General features: G+C 34.9%; 2 protein-coding genes across 3 annotated transcripts; one reads left to right on the top strand and one right to left on the bottom strand.

Annotated features, from left to right (window-relative positions):
* Nucleotides 1-41: 41 nt before the first annotated feature.
* Nucleotides 42-21,103, top strand: r (carbamoyl-phosphate synthetase 2, aspartate transcarbamylase, and dihydroorotase rudimentary). Of its 2 annotated transcripts, XM_081978577.1 has the most exons (22): nucleotides 42-393; nucleotides 1,820-1,958; nucleotides 2,011-2,140; nucleotides 2,196-2,342; nucleotides 2,396-2,709; nucleotides 2,765-3,636; nucleotides 3,695-4,389; nucleotides 5,397-6,986; nucleotides 7,039-7,143; nucleotides 13,836-14,078; nucleotides 15,427-15,718; nucleotides 16,249-16,465; nucleotides 16,519-16,681; nucleotides 16,737-16,866; nucleotides 17,237-17,404; nucleotides 17,459-17,584; nucleotides 17,639-17,829; nucleotides 17,893-17,928; nucleotides 18,067-18,338; nucleotides 20,120-20,375; nucleotides 20,431-20,814; nucleotides 20,871-21,103. In XM_081978577.1, exons 1-22 carry the CDS (start codon nucleotides 285-287, stop codon nucleotides 21,066-21,068), a joined length of 6,777 nt encoding a protein of 2,258 aa, XP_081834703.1. In that variant the 5' UTR covers nucleotides 42-284; the 3' UTR covers nucleotides 21,069-21,103. The 2 variants fall into 2 exon arrangements, with proteins under 2 accessions (XP_081834703.1, XP_081834704.1); XM_081978578.1 differs by lacking the exon at nucleotides 17,893-17,928 and having other exon boundaries at nucleotides 45-393.
* On the bottom strand, nucleotides 7,884-11,898 carry LOC145728395 (uncharacterized). The gene is made up of 6 exons (XM_081978597.1): nucleotides 11,589-11,898; nucleotides 10,810-11,075; nucleotides 10,400-10,610; nucleotides 9,568-10,049; nucleotides 8,779-9,509; nucleotides 7,884-8,724 (listed from the first exon to the last, which is right to left on the bottom strand). Exons 1-6 carry the CDS (start codon nucleotides 11,813-11,815, stop codon nucleotides 8,221-8,223), a joined length of 2,421 nt encoding a protein of 806 aa, XP_081834723.1. The 5' UTR covers nucleotides 11,816-11,898; the 3' UTR covers nucleotides 7,884-8,220.
* Nucleotides 21,104-21,794: the final 691 nt, after the last annotated feature.

The following is a 21,794-nucleotide window of genomic DNA, read 5'->3' as shown; positions in this document are numbered from 1 at the left end:
AACAATAAGAACAGGATTTAGATTAAATTTCAAAAAAGTAGGTGCTTTTTTCTAATAGAAAAACCAAGACGTAATACCAATAATTTATTGGCTATCGCTGACCGCATCAGCATCTCTCGTTCGACCAAATCGATACAATTCCATTTGACCTAACGTTCAAGGTACCGGTTTGTTGACATTTCAATACAGTACACAGTACTAGTCGTACTGTTGTGCTGGTCGGGTATTCCTATCAACAAGATTTGAAGTCTAGAGACATTTTCGGTGTAATACAAATATAAATAATGGTGCAAACGGCGGAAGAGGGCGTTCCCGCTTTCCTAGCTTTGGAAAATGGTTTGGTACTGGCGGGAAAATCGTTTGGTGCCGTAAAACAGACGGACGGCGAAGTTGGTAAGTCAACGCGTACTGCACGTGTTTTGTTTTGGGTTGAGGTTATGGACATGGTTATGTTTATATGGTAGGACTTAGCAACTTCCTACATATATGAAACGACTGGGTTATCGCTCGGTTTTATTTACGTTTAACAGGATCAATTCAGTTAATCGTTTTGTTTGTGCTGAAGTTAAACATGCTGTAGAAGTGTTAGGCTGTGAACAATGTAACACCATCACCATATAAAGTGAATTATATTGAATTTTATTTAATTAGTTTAATAAACTCATTTTGCTTATAATACCTAATCTTAATATTGAAATGCACTGTCCTATATTATACTGTAAAGGTCCTGTAATAGTTATTTATACAATGAGAGTGACTGACCATTGTTTATTTAGGAAAAGGAACACAAAGAAAGTGTCCTTTCTTTGTGTAAATAAATAGATTTCAATCACCTACTTGTTATTTATGCAACAAGTGAGTTAAACAATTAGGTACAGAGCATAGAGAGTGGAATGTTCTTTGAGATAGATAAAGAGAAAAAGATCTGTAAATAAGTTTAGAATAAATTAAACAATTTTAATTTTTTAGTTCACTATTGAATAAAAGATTGTTGTTATTACATAACTGGGCCTTAATAGCCGAAATTTAATAAAATCATTTTATTATAAAATTTACTTACTTTTTTATGGGGTTTTTCCAGTTACATCCTAATTCTGAAAACAACATCCATCATTTTCAATTTATCACTTTAGTATTTAGAATAGTAAGGTTAAATTGAATTGTAAAATGTCCTCCATTACTCTCCTTCTTGAGGAACATCAGTACTTTACAACCTAAAAGCTTAATTCCTCATTACTAAATAGTGCTAATACACTTATTTACCGAATAGTTAAATACCTAATCGATTTTTAATCAATAACAATCACTTCGTATATTCATTAATACTTATTTTATACTTAAATTTGAATCCTAGCTTACAGCGTCACTTTAGCACTGCAGACATTTTGAATGAAAATTAAATAAAAAATTCACAGCCTACCTAGAAAAATTGTAAAAATTGTTTGTTATTGGCGATAATTTGTAAACAAAAGAGGCACGATTCAAAACAACCAATCAGCAGTTAGCCGTTGACGTATGTCAGTGGAACAGTAAACTAAAAAGTTCTAGTACTACATAGAGGTGACACGAGTTACGAATTATTCCATGCCAAATTTAAGCATCAATGATTTACCGTATAATTTGCACCTTCGTATTTTAAGCCTAATTTAGTTTTGAATGTGGCAGAAAAGTGAAAAAAGTTACAGTCTGAACCCCGTTCAACTTAAACTTGGCTTAAGTTTGGTTGGTTAGGAAAATTGATTATTTTACACCACTTCATATTTAAAAATACTATTTTAATATTCTTGTTAGAACCTAATTATTAATAATCTTTTTTTAGTTTTCCAGACTGGAATGGTAGGATATCCAGAATCTCTAACTGATCCAAGTTACTGCTCACAGTTATTGGTATTGACCTACCCCATTATAGGAAACTATGGTGTTCCTGAGGCTAAAACCGACGGAAATGGTCTGCCTTAGTGAGTATTTTCTTTATGTTGGTAATAAAACATTATATAGAGTGTTTTGCAGCTTTTTTGAATCGCATTGTATATGGGCAGCTGGCCTTATTGTGGATGAACATTGTGATAAACCCAGCCATTGGCGTAACGCGCGCACTTTATCTCAATGGATGAAGGAACAGGACATTCCAGGAATACAGGTCAGTTTGAGTAATTTTGTAATAACAACTAAATTATTGTGTTTATAAAATGCAGGGTATCGACACTCGAAATTTGACCAAAATTATTCGAGAAACTGGAACCATGTTAGGTCGAATTTTGTACACCATTCCAGTGGACGCAAGAAAACTATCCATTAGCGATCCCAATTTAAGAAACTTAGTAGCAGAAGTATCAATAGAGGTGAGTAATCAACTTGAATGTGGAATTATATTTTACCTTGTTCGACCTTGCAGCAACCCATAACATATAACATATCAGGAAAACCGAGAATATGTGTGGTGGACTGTGGTTTGAAATACAATCAACTCAGATGTTTTCTCAAACGTGGAGCTAGAGTGGATATGGTTCCTTGGAACTATAAACTGGACGCTGACGAATTTGATGGTCTATTCCTCAGCAACGGACCAGGAAATCCCCAAATGTGCAAGGAGATCATAGAAAATGTTAAATTAGTGCTGGAGCATCCCACGGTAAAGCCAGTGTTTGGTATTTGTCTTGGACATCAGCTGCTGTCTATGGCTATTGGCTGTAATAGTTTTAAAATGAAGTAAGTTGTCGCAAATGCAGTTCAAGGGAACTTTTAATCTAAAAGTGTTATTTAGGTATGGTAACCGTGGTCATAACCAGCCTTGTATTCATCATGGAACATCCCGCTGTTATATGACATCCCAAAATCATGGTTTTGCCATCGATCCTAAAACTCTCCCACCAGGCTGGGAACCTTTGTTCACTAACGCCAATGATCAAACCAACGAAGGAATAGTTCATAGGGAATTGCCTTACTTTAGCGTCCAATTCCATCCTGAACATATGGCGGGACCTGAAGATTTGGAATGTCTCTTTGACGTTTTCTTAGATGCGGTCAAAGAAGGAATTAAATCAACGCCCATAAAACAGAGATTGCATAGTAAGCTGGAGTTTGTCACCCAAACTCCTTACAAGCTGAATGAAGTACCGAAGAAAGTTTTGATTATCGGTTCTGGTGGTTTATCAATCGGGCAGGCTGGCGAGTTTGATTATTCGGGCTCTCAAGCCATCAAAGCTTTGAAGGAGGAAAATATCGAAACCGTTCTAATTAACCCTAACATAGCTACTGTGCAAACCTCCAAAGGTTTAGCTGATAAAGTGTACTTTCTGCCTTTGGTGCCTGAATATGTAGAGCAAGTCATACGCTCTGAACGACCTGGTGGAGTATTACTAACTTTTGGTGGGCAAACTGGCTTAAATTGTGGCATGGAACTACAAAAACAAGGGGTATTTGACAAGTATAATTGTAAAATTTTGGGCACTCCAATTCAAGCTATTATCGACACCGAAGATCGAAAAGTGTTTACTGAAAGGGTGGCGGAAATTGGAGAAAAAGTTGCCCCCAGCATGGCTGTTTACTCAGTAAAGGAGGCCCTGAGTGCTGCTGAACAATTGGGGTATCCTGTTATGGCCAGAGCAGCATTTTCTCTTGGAGGACTTGGATCAGGTATTGTATTTTGTTGTTCATAAAAGTGAGATCACAAATATAATGGGTCTTATTTTAGGTTTTGCTAACACCAAAGAAGAATTGACTGTTTTAGCCACTCAAGCCTTGGCTCATTCCAGCCAGTTAATCATTGACAAATCATTGAAAGGCTGGAAAGAAGTGGAATACGAAGTAGTCCGCGATGCTTACGATAACTGCATCACTGTATGCAACATGGAAAACGTCGATCCTTTAGGAATTCACACGGGAGAATCCATAGTCGTGGCTCCTAGTCAGACTTTATCCAACAAGGAGTACAACATGCTACGTACAACCGCGATAAATGTTATTCGACATTTCGGGGTTGTAGGGGAATGCAACATTCAGTACGCTCTTAATCCATTCTCCGAAGAATATTATATTATTGAAGTGAACGCCAGATTGTCTAGGAGTTCAGCTCTGGCTAGTAAAGCCACGGGATATCCTTTAGCTTATGTGGCGGCTAAATTAGCTCTGGGAACTGCTCTTCCCGATATAAAAAATTCGGTAACAGGAAACACTACAGCCTGTTTTGAACCTAGTTTGGACTATTGTGTGGTCAAAATTCCTCGTTGGGATTTGCACAAATTTTCAAGAGTTAGCACCAAAATCGGGAGTTCTATGAAGAGTGTAGGGGAAGTGATGGCTATCGGGCGAAAGTTTGAAGAAGCTTTCCAGAAGGCTTTGAGGATGGTGGATGAAAACTTTGCGGGATTCGATCCTTATGTTAAAGAGGTAAGCAGATACTGAACTTGTTTTACTCAATGAAAATATAAAATTAATGCTGATTATTTCCCTCATTGTACTAGCAGCCAATAAAATTCAATGAACCTTTCTAGTTTGACCAATGAGAGCCGTTATATACTGAATAAATCCCTAGTTGCTAAAATTTTACACTGAATAAACACCTCCTACCTTTTTCGAATACGTTTTTTTGAAGAACATTTGATATTAAACGAAACGGGATTTAGACACATATAAAATTTAAGCTATTTTCTTCAATATTAACAATTAATAAATCACTATAACGTAGTTTCCATTAAAAAATTACATAAATTAAAATATTATGACGTCTGATTATCAATCTGATATGTAAACAAAAATATACATGGCTGAACGAAAATCTGTCGTCTGCTGGGGTGAGTTCAATATTATCATTAATTTCATCACGTTTAGTTTAGTATTTGTGTTCTAACTAAGGTGTTTTCTTGTTAATAAACTAAAATGTGAGTTTTCAGGAAATAATCTTGACATATACCCCTCGGCGTTCACGTTTTATCACGTAAAAGGTGCATTGGTAGGTTTTTTGCAAAATTTTTCTTTTAAGCAAATGGTTTCGACTAAATAATTCTTTGGAAAAAATCCTTCGACCTGCGGTCTCAGGATTTTATCGTCGAATTATTTAGTCTCATCATTTTCCAAGCAAAATTTTGCAAAAAATCACCTATGCACAGTTTACCCGATAAAACTTGAACGTCTTGGGATATAACCTATGAAAGTCGCATCAACATATATTCTGTATTTACAATAAAACTTTCTATTGTATATTTGCTATTTCTGTACCAAAACAAAATTACCATCATACTTTATCTTATTTTGATCGATTAGGTAAGCTTTTTAATTTGGCACCAATTTTAGGATTTGCTCTAGTCTTTCAAAAATAAGCTTGTTTTTTTTTTTAATTAGCACTTGAAGCACTTGATCTTAATTACCACTGTTATTCGTTATCATTCTCTCAACAGGTCAACGATGCCGAGTTAATGGAGCCTACAGACAAACGAATGTTTGTAATTGCTGCCGCCCTAAAATCAGGTTATTCCATAGAAAAATTGTATGACCTGACTAAAATCGACCGGTGGTTTTTGGAGAAAATGAAAAATATTATTGATTATTACACAGTGATGGAGAACATTAATCAAAATGAGTTGCAGCTGAATCATCATCAATCATTATTGAAGGCTAAGCAATTGGGATTTTCTGACAAGCAAATTGCTCAGGCTGTAGCTAGTACAGAACTGGCAATTAGAAAAATGAGAGAGGAGTGGAATATTAAACCTTGCGTGAAACAAATTGATACTGTTGCAGCAGAATGGCCTGCTACCACAAATTACCTTTATTTAACGTATAATGCCCTTGAACACGACTTGGAGTTTAAAGAAGAACACATTATGGTTATAGGCTCTGGCGTGTACCGAATTGGAAGTTCTGTTGAGTTTGATTGGTGCGCTGTAGGCTGTCTTAGGGAGTTAAAACGATTGGGCAAGAAGACTATAATGATCAATTATAATCCAGAGACAGTGAGTACAGATTATGACATGTCTGACCGCTTGTACTTTGAAGAAATCTCATTCGAAGTGGTCATGGATATTTACAACTTAGAGCAACCCGAAGGAATCATTTTATCTATGGGAGGACAACTGCCTAACAATATTGCCCTTGATTTACACAGGCAACAGGCTAGAATATTGGGAACATCTCCGGATAGTATCGATGGCGCAGAAAACAGATTTAAATTTTCTAGAATGTTGGATCGCATAGGCATAATGCAGCCTGAATGGAAAAATTTAACTTCTTTAGAAGAGGCTATAGAATTCTGTGAAAAAGTTGGTTATCCTTGTCTTGTTCGTCCTTCGTACGTTCTCAGTGGGGCTGCCATGAACGTAGCACATTCTAATCAGGACCTAAAAACTTACCTGAGCCTAGCGAGCAAAGTTAGTAAAGAAAGTCCAGTGGTCATCTCCAAATTCATCCTGGAATCCAAAGAAATCGATGTAGACGCTGTGGCTTACGACGGAATTATCCTTTGCATTGCAGTTTCTGAACATGTTGAAAATGCTGGTGTACACTCTGGAGATGCCACCTTAGTCACACCACCCCAGGACATTAACAAGGAAACTCTAGAAAAAATAATGTACATCAGCAAATCTATCGCAGCGTCTTTGGAGGTGACCGGTCCTTTTAACATGCAACTAATTGCCAAAGACAATGATCTTAAAGTTATCGAATGTAATGTCCGAGTGTCCAGATCGTTTCCTTTTGTTTCTAAGACCCTAAACCACGACTTTGTGGCTATGGCCACTAGAGTAATAATTGGAGAACCAGTAGAACCGGTGGATGTTCTAGGGGGTTGTGGAAAAGTGGGGGTGAAAGTGCCACAGTTCTCATTCTCCAGACTGGCAGGGGCTGATTTCATGTTGGGAGTAGAGATGGCCTCCACTGGAGAAGTAGCCTGTTTTGGAGAGAACCGCTACGAAGCTTACCTTAAGGCTATGATGAGCACTGGCTTTAGTATTCCCAAAAAAAGTATTTTGCTTTCTATTGGAAGTTTTAAGGTGGGTGATTCATTCTTGGTGATCAAAGTGGTTATGTCCTGGTTATTTGCAGCACAAAATGGAATTACTGCCAAGCATGCGGGCATTACAAAAGATGGGTTACCAACTTTGTGCTAGCATGGGAACTGCTGATTTTTATACCGAACATGGAGTGAAGGTAAATTTCTTATATTTTTACGGCTGATCTAATTATTATTAGTATGACGCATTTTTTTAATTGGAAATAAATTGCCTACATAACAAAGAAAGTACTTGCACTTTGACATGCTTTAATGAACAATTACACTCTTTGAAAACAAAAAAGATAAAAGTTAATCGCATGTTTGAAGAAGCTATTCTACTTTTGGATACTCCAGGTTTTCTAATACAACAATTATGTGTTAGCTACTTTTTTTTCGTTGAGGTTTCAATATAGAGCACAACATTTTAAAATCGAACCTTGTATGCCATTTGAAAATTAATTTAGACATATATCTGAGATTTTAGGAAAAATCATATTTATTTGAGTCAGAAAAATTATATTAAAATTGACTATGCATTTATTAGTGAGCAATGATTTAGCCAATCTTCACCTAATATTTGAAATGGGTTTTCTTTAATTGGCATTTTAAATTCTCAGAAATGACAAAACTACTAGTTATACTATAAACTGAGATATTAGATACGTTTCCTTGAAACCGTAATCTAAAGTTCGAGTTTGTAAATTTACACTACATTTCAATGTTAACAAGGACATTTTTCTTGGAGAGGCAGACTTGATCATTGTTCTCAGTTAGGAAATATTTGCACTCTTTATCTGAACTGATTATTAAAATTATCTTGTTTGAATTTAGCGTAAAATCAAATTAATGATCAATAAGGAGGTAACACTTTAGGCTTTTCTGGAAAAATACTATAATGCAGTATAGTTCTTTATTTACACATTTGCTGCTATTATACAATATGTACAGGGAACTTAACTATGAATAAATAATAAATAAAAAATTATCAGTTTTGCATTGTCACATTTTACGTCGTGGACCACTTAGTATATCCATCCAATGTGATCGTTGGCACTTCAGAAAGAAGGCCGTGACATTTTTTCGCAATGTATCTAATCGCTATATTAGGCGTATTAAGTCTTTCAAAACGTACTTATTTATAGATTGAGCTTCTACATAAAGATTATCTACATTGCGCAATTAATATTATATCAATAATAATTGGTGTCTGTTTCTTCTCTGCTAAAACTGGGTCAGCTGGGTCCATAAGAATCTATTTTCACGCGGTTTGGATTAAAGGCCTTACTCAAAGTAGTTAAATTAATTTGAGTTCTTTTAAGTTGCTGATGCATTTCATTGACGATCACATCTTGCTTGATCATCGTTATGTCAGACTTTAACACATCATCTAAATTCTCCAGATCAGCCTCTTCCTCTACTTTCTTCACATGCTCTTCATCCAGATCATCATCCACAACATCATAACTACCGTAATCTTCTACGTTCTTTTGCATACTACCGATTACTAGATCTTCTTGCTTCTTAATCTCCTTAAAGTATTCAGTTACTTCAGCAGCAAAAAGTTGATTTTCAATTTCTAGGATTTTCGTCAAGTACCAGGCTTGTTTTATGTAGAACAAAGTTTGCGTTTTCGAGGATATCCTCATGCAGGTCTTGATGATTTCTATGTAGGTTTTGATGAAGAACTTTAGTAGGGCGATTTTCTTCTGTTGGTCGAATTCTTTTTCGCATTGCCACTGTAATAAAATGATATGTAAGAAATTATTTTTAATAGATAGTAAATAACAAACCTCTTCATTTATACTGTCAGTAGAACTCCTTCTGGCATCATATTCAAAGCCGTAACTATAACCGTTTTTCTTCATATATTCCTCCTCTTCCCTTTTTTGTCGTAACTTCTTTCGTCTCTCTTTTTCCTTGACATATTCTAGCTGTTTTTTTGCATCCTGAAATTTAGGTTTCTTATCCTCTTCCATTGATGTGACACTTGTCGAAATACGATCAATATCTAAACTACTGAAGTAAGGGTTTTCATTCCAGTCTTTTTTATAAAGAATATTTAATAGCTCTTTGTAATTTAAGGGTGGGTAAAAACTGGCACTCAAATATCGAATATTTCTTAGGGCTTTAATGATTAGTATCACAGGAGATTGGGTTATTTCATGAAATTTCCTATTGGCATGTTCCAGATATTCTCTTCGAATATACTTGAAAACGTTCTTTTTTCTGATGAAATAGTCGTTGAACTGCCTCTGGCTTAAATGGTTGGAAAATTTCTTAATCAATCTTATTAATTTCAATCCTAATCGGTGTTCGGGCCATCCTTCGTAGTTTTTTTCTGCTTCCCAGAATATTAAGTTCATAATATGTTCGGGTAGGACTCCAAATCCTTTGGTGTACGGTTCCACGTACTCCTTGAACACGGTGAGTAGAACCAAGTAGCATTTTATTTGTTCAGGCGTCAAAGTGGCTTCGAGGTATCTTTCAGCTAAAGGAAATTGAATTTCCCATTCCAGGTCACCTAGTAATAATAATATGTTTACCTGTTTAGAAAATGGTGTGAATTTAATACAGCTTACCATCTGAATTATTGGTTATAGAAATCTTCTTAGTGTTTCTGTGACTTCTAGTACTACCTCTAGGAATAAGAGCGCAGTCCAAGCTTTTCAAGTGCTGTAACATTCGAGTGTCGGGCCAAGGATACTTTAATTTTCCATTGGTTTTCTGGTTATCCAATTGCTGGATAAACTCAAAAGTTTGCTTATACGGCCAAGTAATTTTCAGACAGGGAAGCAATTCTGCTGGGTAACAGCTTCCCAGATCGTTTCTGATGTTACAAAACACTTTTCCTGGTGCCTGGTTGTAAACCACAGCGTTATCGATTTCATATTGGACGATGCCCAATTGTTCGGCGATTGGTTCTTTGAACACTTTACTCTGAAAGTATTTCATAAACTTTTTCGACGGCAAATACGAGACGATTTCGTAAACGTCGTCTTCTTGAAGGTTTTCGTGGTCTAAATCTTCTAGTTGCATGTTTATGTCTCGTTTTTCGACTTTCCTGAAAATATGATGAAACTATTAAGGATGTAACCAAACATCTGCTATCAAGCATCATATGACTCTTTAACGACAATTGAATTATTCAGCATCATTTCATGCGTCAGAATCGTATAAGTAGTATAACTTCTATTTATATTATTATTATCTCATGTGTGTCTTCAAGATTTGGACTTTTTTGTAACCATTGTATTTTTTATGGGTTAGCTATTGTTTCGAGATTGTTTTAGAATTCATTTCAAGGTGCATTTGTTCTAAAGCTATGCAATTTAGATTATTTTAATGTAAAACTTTGTAAAACAAATAGCTAGTAGACCCAGTATATGAACATTTTTAGAAGTAGTTACATACCTATAAACAAAACAATCATCTGGAGTGCTGTCGTCAATTTCGTCCTTTACCAGCTGTGGATTGTCTGTAGCTGGTAGTTCTGTGTAGGTGGAGGTGGATTCGGTATCGCTGGTACCTGAGGTGCTCGACGAGGCTGCTATCACCAAGATATCTTTGGTAGAACCGGCATCGTGGTTCGTTCCTCCGTTGATTCGTTGTAGTTTCACAAAACCTATCCCAGAAAAAATGTCACCAACGCATTGCTAAAAATCGTGATGTCATTAAGCTTAGGGAAATTCGAGTGTATGTCAATCAAAGGCGCTAAATAAAAGTATAGTAATGCTGATGATGATAGACGGTTACAAGAGGGCCTTAAGATTAGATTGGGATTATAATAACAAGAAAGTCAACAGCCTATAGGGGCCACTTACCGTTCCTTTTGCTCTCCTCCATTTTAACTTGGTACTTGCTCGACTTTGCCGATGACTCATCGGAGTCTTCGAAAGACTCGCACACTTCCACAAACTCGTCCATGGGTACGTAAATTCGTCGGGTGACTAAAGGGATTGGATCGTCCTTTCTAGGACCATGAATCGGTCTGTAAATGACATTACGGTTCGCCTTTTCGATAATGGTGTGGGGTTCCCAAAAGTTCTCTTGGGGTTTTGTAGCATCGCGAAAGGCTGTGAACACCTCCCTAAAAATATCACAGCAACTCATTAAAAACTTATCTAATAGAGTCACTGACGTGTCTTTGGTTTTATATTAATCAGGATTATTTGTTTTTTCTGTCTACTGGTTCATGTTTTGTAATTTTCGAAAATCTTTCCAGGAATTTAATTGAAAAATTGAAATTAATAACAACAAAACATTTGTCCAGGATTATAATTTAATATATCGTTGAACAACCCTTTATTTAATCCAAGTATCAGTAAACACAATTCAGATGAGAACCAGCTAATGTGGGATTTTTTTTGTTTTGGTTGAGTTAATTCGACTGATTGACGTTATCGGACAAAGAGATCATTAATCTCCGTATTCTGTGTGATAATAGATGAAATTTTTCTAAAACACGCTTGTGAATTTAATCATCTATGTTTGGCTATTACGTAATTTGGAAAAAACTCTTATACTAATAATTACCAATATATTCTTATGAATTTTATATGCAGAATATTGATTAAACAATTTTGGACACCAGAATACTCACTCTTTATAGTTTCTCAAAAACATAGTACACATCAAAACATTGTTCAACACAAATATTTCCGGTGTTTTGTTTAAGTCTTTTCTAATCTCACTAATCCACTCTCGATCTTCCTGTTCAATTAGGGCGGCATCACTGAAATCACACTGATCGTTTTTTTCCGGATCTTCATCCATTTCCCTCTTCGATTTCCGATTGGTTTTCTTTAGTTTGGATGGTTGGCACCCCATTTGAACTCACTCACTTAACTGAAAAGGTTATCAGAGAGGCATCGTGGTTCTCACCCTTCGCGGATGTGAATGAGTATCTCACCTATTAAATTTCAGTTAAAATATGATCTGTATATCTCAGTTTGGAGAGTTTTTGCACTTTATGCTAATCATCATTGATCAAATTTTGTTTATCGATAAAAATCAATTAGATTAAAGAGGAAGGTTAGAATTTAAACTGGATTTGCAGATGTAGTTTTTGAATTTTGTTTAGTCTTTTAGTTTTATTGGATGTTATTAATTATTGTTGAAAATTTGTGGGAAAACTCTTTTTCTTATCATGTTTTAGTACAAAGTTTATGAAGTGACAGTACTATCAGGGCTGAATGACTAAAGCTGTGATTTTTTTACTTTTTTTCTTAACAGAAACCCAGTTTTCAGAATTGTAAAGATAACAATCAAAATCGATTTTTATGGATCATTCTTATTATTTTTTTCTCTCATCCATTTAAACGCTGCTGCATTATCATTTATTGGATTTGAGTTGATATTATAAATCAACAAACAATTTGTTGCAATTGACAAAATTATCACAAGAGTAGTATTAGGTAGATTTAAAAGTTAAATTGATTTGAAAGTCTTTGGAATTAAAGCTGTTTCTCTTGAACAAGTGGTGTATATGAGCAAACTTATAAAATATTAGAATATTACAAAGATAAATCTGGAAATAAGTTTCTAATAGTGTTTGAGCCACAGAGCAGAGTAGTTTGCAAGAGGTTTTTATGTTTAAACTACTTCTTATATAGTTAACAGAATCAACAAGAAAGTCCACCACATTTGAGAAAAAAAAGACACGTGACTGGTAATATGTCATTACATATTTTTAGACTGTTTTTTTAGGTTATTGAGATTTTGGAAAATAACGCACATCGACAAAGTAACACTTGATTCTTATCTTTTGTTTCATCACCACTCCAAACACTTAGTAAAAAGTAATTTTCCTACGATCGTACGGAAAAGTGTACTTTACCGCACGATTTTGATTGCAGTTATATTTAGTTATTTTTTTACAGGTTCAGTTTAAGTGACTATTTAATAACTACTTGTTAATTAAAAGGTAGTAGTAGTACATAAAAGGTTTTCCTATTCTGACAACGTCTAAAATCTCAACTGACCACCCACCGGCAAGAAATTTAGTTGACATAAACATTAATTGTAAAATGCTAGTGTTCTCATTGTAGTTTTCTGCAAGATCGTAAGTCTTTTCCGCACTCTATAGCAACTGCAATCAGCGTGCGGAAAAGTGTCACTTCCCGCACTTGTTAGGTAAATAACTATTGCAATAAATGCAGGGTAAAATAAATGCAATTCCAAAAAATAAAACACAATTTAATCCTGATGACCTATCTCTGTTATAAAGTTATATAACAATTTATAATGGTCATAAAAAGTGAACCTATCTACATGTACTTGATAGGATTATTTTCTTGCAGTTTTTTTGTTAAAATCCTCTGAATGACCATTTTGAAGATTAGGGTAACTTTTGTTCTCAGATAATATATGACTATAGTTAATCTTAGTTGATTTAGCGACTAAATCGATCTAGATAATGTTTCTAAAAACAGCTTTTAACCCTTAGTATTCCTTTTTATTGATTATGTTAGTTTGAGGTATAATTATTAGATATATCATTTTAAAAAAAACATTTCTAAATCTGTTGTTATAAAAAGATCAGCCCTATCGAATTTCAAACAGCCAGTAGTAAATCAATCAGGAGAGACAAGTTCTCATTTTACAACATTTTGTTTGTTTAAGATAATTTAAGACTGCTTTTCTTTATCTGGAGGATTGATTTTTTCTGTTCGATAAATAATGGATCATTACCAAAAATAAGATTTATTTATTCACAAAATGTTTTATAAATTTCCCCATTGTTCTGGAAGTAATTAGCTATTAATTGCTCACATATCCGGTTTTAATGACTAAGAGTGTTCGATTCTATAAAACTGATTTTAATGCTGGAAATTACTATGATTAACAGGTTCGATCAGTCCAATGGACCTTTGAAAATATCGACGATATGGCCAGCGAAAGCGAATTGAAACATTTGGCCGAGTTCCTCTCCAACAAACAATTCGAGCTGGTTATTAACATCCCCATGAGGAACGGGGGAGCTAGGAGAGTCTCCTCTTTCATGACTCATGGATATCGAACCAGAAGGTTGGCCATTGATTATTCGATTCCTTTGATTACTGACGTGAAATGTACCAAACTGCTGGTAGAGGTATGTATAACTTGCATGATAATAATTTTTAAAGTAACTTGTACACTCAGTGCTGGTTTCGAATCTTGGAACAATGATAAATCAAGCGGTATAAGATCACTTGAAAAAAATAACGATTATTCAGTAATTACAAGACGATATGCACTTGAGTTTTGTATGATTTCGACAAATTAAACACCAATCAGAAGATCCTATCTCAATTTTGTTAAGATTACGAACTTCTCTTACCAAAAATTGTACTAATCACTGAGGTGATGTGATTTGCTGAACACCTTCTTCAACATAAAAGCTTTTGCAACTCATATGATTGTAAAATTAGTGTATTTAGTACTATATTGATGGTAATCGAAATTTTCTGGGGATTCTCTGCCGATCTACAAAGCAAGCAAATGATCAAAACCTTATAAACCAATAAATGATTCAATGTCAATTAGCGTTTTTTCCAAGAATCAATAAGTTATTTTTTTATTTTATCTAAACCAAATAACCAGTTTATGTTTATTTAAGCTTCTAAAGTAGGATCTTATACTTCAAGTGTGTGTTGGGTCATTTTCATGAGTTTAATGCGTACCTACCTAATTTTATTTGGAAGAAAAATCCACATTAGTGTAATAAACTGTAACAAATTCATGAATTTCAAAAATAATTAGAATTCAAGCTCTTTTGTATACATGAAAACAACGCTCTTGTAATTCCTAACGTTGTAATTCCCTTAATCGTAATCACCAGTTCTTTATGAGCTTATGCTAAATCTTTTATATGGTTTTTACACTTTTTACGTATCTCTGGAATTAATTTTATCCGATTAAAACACGGGATTTTTTTAAAGAAATTACTTTCAGAAATGTCAAAACTACATAACTGATGGGTCACAGGATCCATTAAAATTACTTGCACGAGTTGTTGGCTGACGATATTTATAATTATAAGACAACAACTAATCTTTATTGTTATAAATTATTGTAAGTTACACCACGACTCTCGTCATTAAAATGATATGATACGTTAAAAAATTAATCTCCGATTTCATTTATACTGAGGGACTCCAGGCTATTCTTTCTTTACAGTTACAATCCGCCAGTAAGCTTTAAATTTACTGCCATATCAGGTTTTAGAATAAAGATTTTTTAGCCTATAAACCTTTCAAATTAAGGTACTTAAGTTGATCGAAACGTTAATGATAGCTATTTTAGTTTTGGTTTGTATAACGTATCGATGTCAAAGTCCAAAACTATTGCAAAAAATTTACTTTACCAGAAAAATTGTCATAGTCAAATTAGTTTTTTTGGTCATTGTGACTACTACAGCTACTAATACAATCCGATGTTAAAACAGAATAATATTCCAGGCTATTCGTCTGATTGGTAAAGCTCCACCAATGAAAACGCATACAGACTGTATCAGCTCCAGGAACCTGATCAAGTTGCCTGGGTTCATAGACGCGCACGTGCACGTCCGAGAACCTGGAGCAACCCATAAGGAGGATTACGCATCGTGCACTGCGGCTGCGCTTTCTGGAGGTGTCACCCTCATACTGGCCATGCCCAATACAAATCCTCCCATCGTTGACGAGGAGTCTTTCCTCCTGGTCAAAAAACTGGCCAAAGAGGGTGCCCGGTGTGATTATGCATTATTTGTTGGTACGTTGTGTTGTTTTTGTTGTTTTTTACCCAGATGATTTGGAATAAACCAAGGTCCCTTTCTCCATATAACAAATTTAAGGGTGCATCTGCACAGTCCAATTAAATTTGATTTTAGTTCCCTTTGTGTCAAAGATTTGCCAATGTTATCATAAAATGCATCCATCTTTTTGTCATATTTTTTCTGTGTTTTCCATCTCTTAATCGATGAACAAATTTGACAATTTTTTTTTTTGTTTCTCAACTGTAGATAACGATAGAAAGTAAATGCTACTCTAGTTAACCAAATTGAAGGTAATTGTGATTGATTGATTTCTAGTATTTTATGAAGCATCGTTGTAATCGAGTTTATGATTTGTTTAATCTAGGGAAAGCCTTTAAAATTAATAAATAATTGATTAACCAATTTGCTGCCGATTAATCAACTACCCTCTATAGTAATAAATACCACACCTAGTTGTCAATTTTCTTTTTAATTGGTTTCTGTTTTTTACTATTAAAAGTAAATCCACATTTTAATACCTTTCCAGGTGCTTCTTCCGACAACCCAGTCTCGATTTGCGAATTAGCCCATGAGGCAGCAGGTCTTAAAATGTATCTCAACGAAACTTTTACCACCCTCCGTCTCAATGACCTCACAGTGTGGAACAAACACTTAAACAGCTGGCCAAAACGAGCTCCCTTATGCGTGCACGCCGAAAGTCAAACGACTGCAGCCATCATTTTTATGGCCAGCTTAGTAAATAGGTTTGTATATCTAAGTAACCAAAATCCCTTTACTTATAAAAAACTTAATATAGGCCAGTTCATGTTTGTCACGTGGCCAGAAAAGAGGAGATCCTCATAATCAAGGCAGCTAAAGAGAAAGGGCTAAAAGTCACTTGTGAAGTTTGCCCTCATCACTTGTTTTTGTCTACCAAGGACGTAGCCAAATTGGGTCCTCAAAAAAGTCAAGTTAGACCTGTACGTTACTGAATTACAATTCTTTGTGGATTCCTCACTTTCAGATTTTTTTTAGGTTCTCGTCTCTCCAGAAGATCAGCAAGCCCTCTGGGATAACATACACTTTATTGACTGTTTTGCAACCGACCACGCTCCTCACACTATCGAAGAAAAAATAAGTGATCAGGCTCCTCCAGGTTTTCCAGGTAAATTATAGCTTATTAGTATTAATTTTTTCAATAATCCTGAAACTGCAGGAATTTATTCTGGTATGTTATCACTCACTATAATCTCAAAGAAGCTATTTACGTGCATGACAAATATCGTTTCCACATAAGTCATTAAAAATAGTATATTGACTACAAAACTGCAAATCAGTACATATCTTACAATTAAACATGTCAGCTGAGACGTTATCACAGCTTATTTATAATTATCTTGATAGAAAATGTGAGATACAAAGTAAATATTGTTTATTAATCAGAAAAATGGTTCACAAAAAATTATATTCAATACTTAGCAACCAGTAAGTGTTAATTTTTCAATTGAGAAACCTGTAAACAAACGCAATTTTAGGTTTAGAAACAATTTTGCCTCTACTCCTCAATGCGGTAAACGAAGGGCGCCTAACTCTCGAAGATGTCATCAATAAATTCTACAAAAACCCCAGAAAAATCTTCTCCCTGCCCGAACAGCCTAATACTTATGTAGAAGTTGATATGGATGAAGAATGGGTTATACCTGGTAATATTTCTTGGTTTATACGATTCGAGTGTGTTTGAATGTTTTGGTTTATAGAGGCTATGCCCTATAGTAAATCAAAGTGGACTCCTTTCGCTGGCAAAAAAGTCAAAGGAGCCGTTCACAGAGTTGTACTAAGAGGTGAAGTTGCTTACGTGGATGGTCAAGTTTTAGTACAACCAGGTTTGTGAATCTCAAATTAATTTATTAGTATTTCACTGAGTTGAGTTTGAACAGGTTTTGGTCAAAACGTAAGAGACTGGGAAAAAAGACCATTTTCCAGCCTATCAACCTCATTAAACGATTTGAGACCTCCTTCAGTATTGGATCGTCCAGTATCTCCTTTACCTCATCTGGAAAGGATCGATTATGATACTGACGGTCATACTAATGAAATGTTTTCTAAGCTGCTGGCAGCTGATTCTAAGGTATGTTTTGTCCAGTTACTTAAATCTACTACTCTATAATATTAATAAACAAAATTCTTACAGCATTTGGCCAATATTTGGGCTAGTGTAGGCAAACAGGTAACATGCGAATAGTGGCGTTGCCATCACCACTTGACTCATTTATCTGTAGTAATATTTTCATGTAGTGCTTTCATAATTGCTAACATTGAAACGTTGTAATGCAATACCATTTATTAAACTAAAACAAAAACTTAGGTTCACTTTGCTAGCGAAGTTCACGAGCGTCCAGTAGTCTCTCCCATTCCACCATTGACACTATCATCAAGAATTCGGACAGAAAGCTTTAATCAACAAGAAACCAGACAGTCGAGAGGTAAGGGTGAAGGTCTATTAGCACCTCATCCAATTCCTTCCGAGGTGCAGCACCAGCATAACCCCCACGGTCTTTCTGGCAAGCACATTCTCAGCGTGGAGATGTTCTCCAAAGAACAGCTCAACTACATTTTTAATTTAGCTCAGACCTTCAGGTAAATTTGCTTCTCACTTCTGCCAATAGTTAGTTAGTCTTCTTTATTTCTAATTATGGTCACAATACCTGTAACTACAAAAAACATACATGAAAACACAAAAAGAAACAGCGTCATTTTAAGATGAGCGTACACTTAATAGTCTCTTACATAATCCCTGATATAATATGGCTCTAAATCAATTAACATCGGTTTTACCTTTCTTTTAAATAGTTTCTCATTTCTTTCTAATTTTAAATCATTTTGTAATGTATTAAAAAGCTTTAAACAGGCATAATATGGATTTTTTTCGGTTATAATAAATTTACATTTACGCTTCGAGTGTTATAACTATGATGTACCTCCAGATCAAACATACTTTTGTTTTTGAAAAAGAAAACTATACATTCATAAATATATAGTCCCCACACCGTCAGAATGCCATTAGCTTTGAAAACCCCCCTGAAAAACATCCCATTTTGTAAAACAAAAATTTTTTCCATTAAGCTATTAGAACCCCAAAATATTATCCCATACTTGAGCACAGATTCAAAGTTTGCGTAATATAGGATTTTTAATGTTCTTTCATTCATGTATTTCGCAGTAACTCGTATGCCATAGCAAACTGAACTAAGCTTTTTGTAACTCTAAAATATGATTTGAGGAGTTTAGGAATTCATCCAAGTGAATTCCAAGAAATTTGGTATGTTCTACGAGCTCTGTATTTGATTGTCCAAAAGTTACTGTTCCAGGTTTTTCAATTTTAAATTGTTTTGTTCTAAAGGGTAGAACCTTTGTTTTATTATTATTAAGTAATAATCTGTTACTTTTAAACCAATCTTGTGCTCTGCAAAATAAGTTTTCTCCCGATAGTGCTAGGCTTTCTACATTTCTTCCCCCTGTCAATAAATTCGTATCATCGGCATAACACGTCACATGCTCATTTTCTGAAAGCAGGATGTTGCTCAGGTCATTAAGAAATACAATGAATAAAATAGGTCCCAATATGCTTCCCTGTGTAATTCCAATTTTATTTTCCTTCAGAATTGAGAAATAATTTTGTCCATTTTTTAATATTTTAACTTTTTGTTGCCTATTAGTTAAATATGATGAAAACAAATGTAATGTTTGACCATACTTTCTAATATCCGTTTTGTAAAGTTAAATATTGCAGTCTGCGTGTACCTTCCAGGCACCTGATTTAAGCTCAATAAATTACAATGCATGAAGAAATCTATCACACATACATAATTCAAAAATTTTTGAAAAATCCGGTAACAAACTAATAGGCCTGTAGTTTTCCATCAAATCCGCATTTCCTTTTTTAAATAAAGGCTTAATCAACGCTCATCATCAATCTTTAATTGCTCTGGAAATATACCATGTTTGAAAGAATTATTAATTATATGGCAAAGCACATCTTTAACAACCGGAATAGCTGATGATGCTAGTAGGTAGGTCGTCAATCCCACTACTATGCTTATTTTTTAATTTTGCTGACAATTCACATAACTCCTGAGTGGACATCTTTCTAAGAAACATAGACTGGTCATTCTCCCTAATGCTGCAGTTAAAGGGGATGGTGTTTAATTGTTTTAAAATATCTGGAACAATTGAAAGCAAGTAGTTATTATATTCGTTGGGAATATTTTCCGGATCGCCCTTAATTGCAGTTTCAGGAAAATTATTATTCTGTCCAGTTATCTCTCTGCAAATCCTCCACATACATTTATTCTTGTTGTCTGATAATCTTAGCTTAACCTCATAATAAAATAATAACCTCAACTGGGTTTTTTCTATAGGGTTTACGTATCTAAAGACAGACCGTTAGACCATGTGCTCAAAGGAAAACTAATGGCTTCGATATTCTACGAGGTGAGCACAAGGACAAGCTGTAGTTTTGCAGCTGCTATGCAACGTCTAGGTGGTTCTGTAATTTACATGGATGAAAGCACGTCCTCGGTTAAAAAAGGGGAAACTTTGACCGATACTTTGTCAATAATGACTGGCTATGCTGACGTTATTGTTCTACGACATCCTGGCAAAGAAAATGTTCTTGTAAGCATCCCCTTTGTTCAAATATGTATTATTTCCTAATTAACACAAATTCCAGAAAGCATCAATGCAATGCAGAAAACCGGTCCTAAACGCTGGAAACGGAATCGGAGAACATCCTAGTCAAGCCCTTTTAGATGTGTTTACCATTCGGGAGGAAATAGGAACCGTTAACGGTTTAGTGATTACTTTAGTAGGGGATTTGAAGAACGGCCGCACTGTACATTCGCTGGCCAAACTGCTGACTTTGTACAACGTCAGTTTGCGTTACGTCAGCGCCCCTATGCTGAAGATGCCCTCAGAGGTGACGAAATTTGTTAGCGAAAAGGGAATTCAGCAGCAGGAATTTGATACTTTGGAGGCTGTTCTACCCGACACGGATGTGCTTTACATGACCAGGATACAGCAGGAGAGGTTTGCCACTGTTGAGGAGTATAAGAAGGTTTGTCTGGTTTGTTTTTATGTTGTGAGTATTAATACATTTTGTAATTTTTGCAGGCTTGTGGACAGTTTACAGTGACTCCCCAATTAATGACCAAAGCAAAGAAGAGGATGATTGTAATGCACCCATTACCGAGAGTTGATGAAATAAGTTCTGATTTTGATAGTGATCCTAGAGCTGCTTATTTCAGGCAGGCCGAGTGTGGGATGTATGTTAGAATGGCTCTTTTATCTATTGTTCTCGGACGGTGCTAATTATTTAGTTTCGCAAATATAGTTGTTTTTATATCGACGTTCTTTCATTGAGAATAATTTTCCATATTAATAATACCTGCACATTTAAACTCCCGTAAACTGAAAAAGTAAAAAGTGAAGTGAAAAAGATTGAAAATGCTGTGGAAACCACTTATTCAAGAAGTAAGATAGCTCCGTGTATATCTAATAATTTCCTTGTTAAGGCAACGGATGAAACTGTTTTTATTACTACTGCTGTTACCAAAGTAAAAATCAAGTTTTCAGTGAGATGTATAGCAAATAGTCTTTTAAAATTGGAAAAATCACATTTTTGGTCAAAAGTGCAATTTTTAAGGGTTCCAATGCACAGCAAAGGGCATATTTGTACCAAAGGACCTTAAATTAAGTAAAATAATCACTTGGAACCCCCTTTTTCATTTTTTTTTCAAAAATTGTCAACTTTTTTTTGGCTCCAAAAGGGTTTCAGTTTCCAGTGCACAGTTTATACCAAAGAACAGTAATTCACCATGACATACAGAAAGTACTGGATTTACTTGACTTTATGTAAAGTAGGATGCCTTTAAAGACAGACTTTTTAACTTTAATGTATAGTTGTACTTGTGATAAAAGTCGTTATTAATTATTGAATTAGAAGACTAATTTAAAATTTACATTTATTCCACACGGTAATGTTTTATACAAACTGTTCTTATAAATTGATAAAAAATGTTACAAACAAAACAAAGG

The sequence above is a fragment of the Ips typographus genome, linkage group LG4 (genome assembly GCF_016097725.1).
Source record: "Ips typographus isolate SLU linkage group LG4, UJ_Ityp_2.0, whole genome shotgun sequence".
Taxonomy (NCBI): domain Eukaryota; kingdom Metazoa; phylum Arthropoda; class Insecta; order Coleoptera; family Curculionidae; genus Ips; species Ips typographus.
The sequence above is the reverse complement of the archived record's forward strand: the minus strand, read 5'-3'. Positions and strand labels throughout refer to the sequence as shown.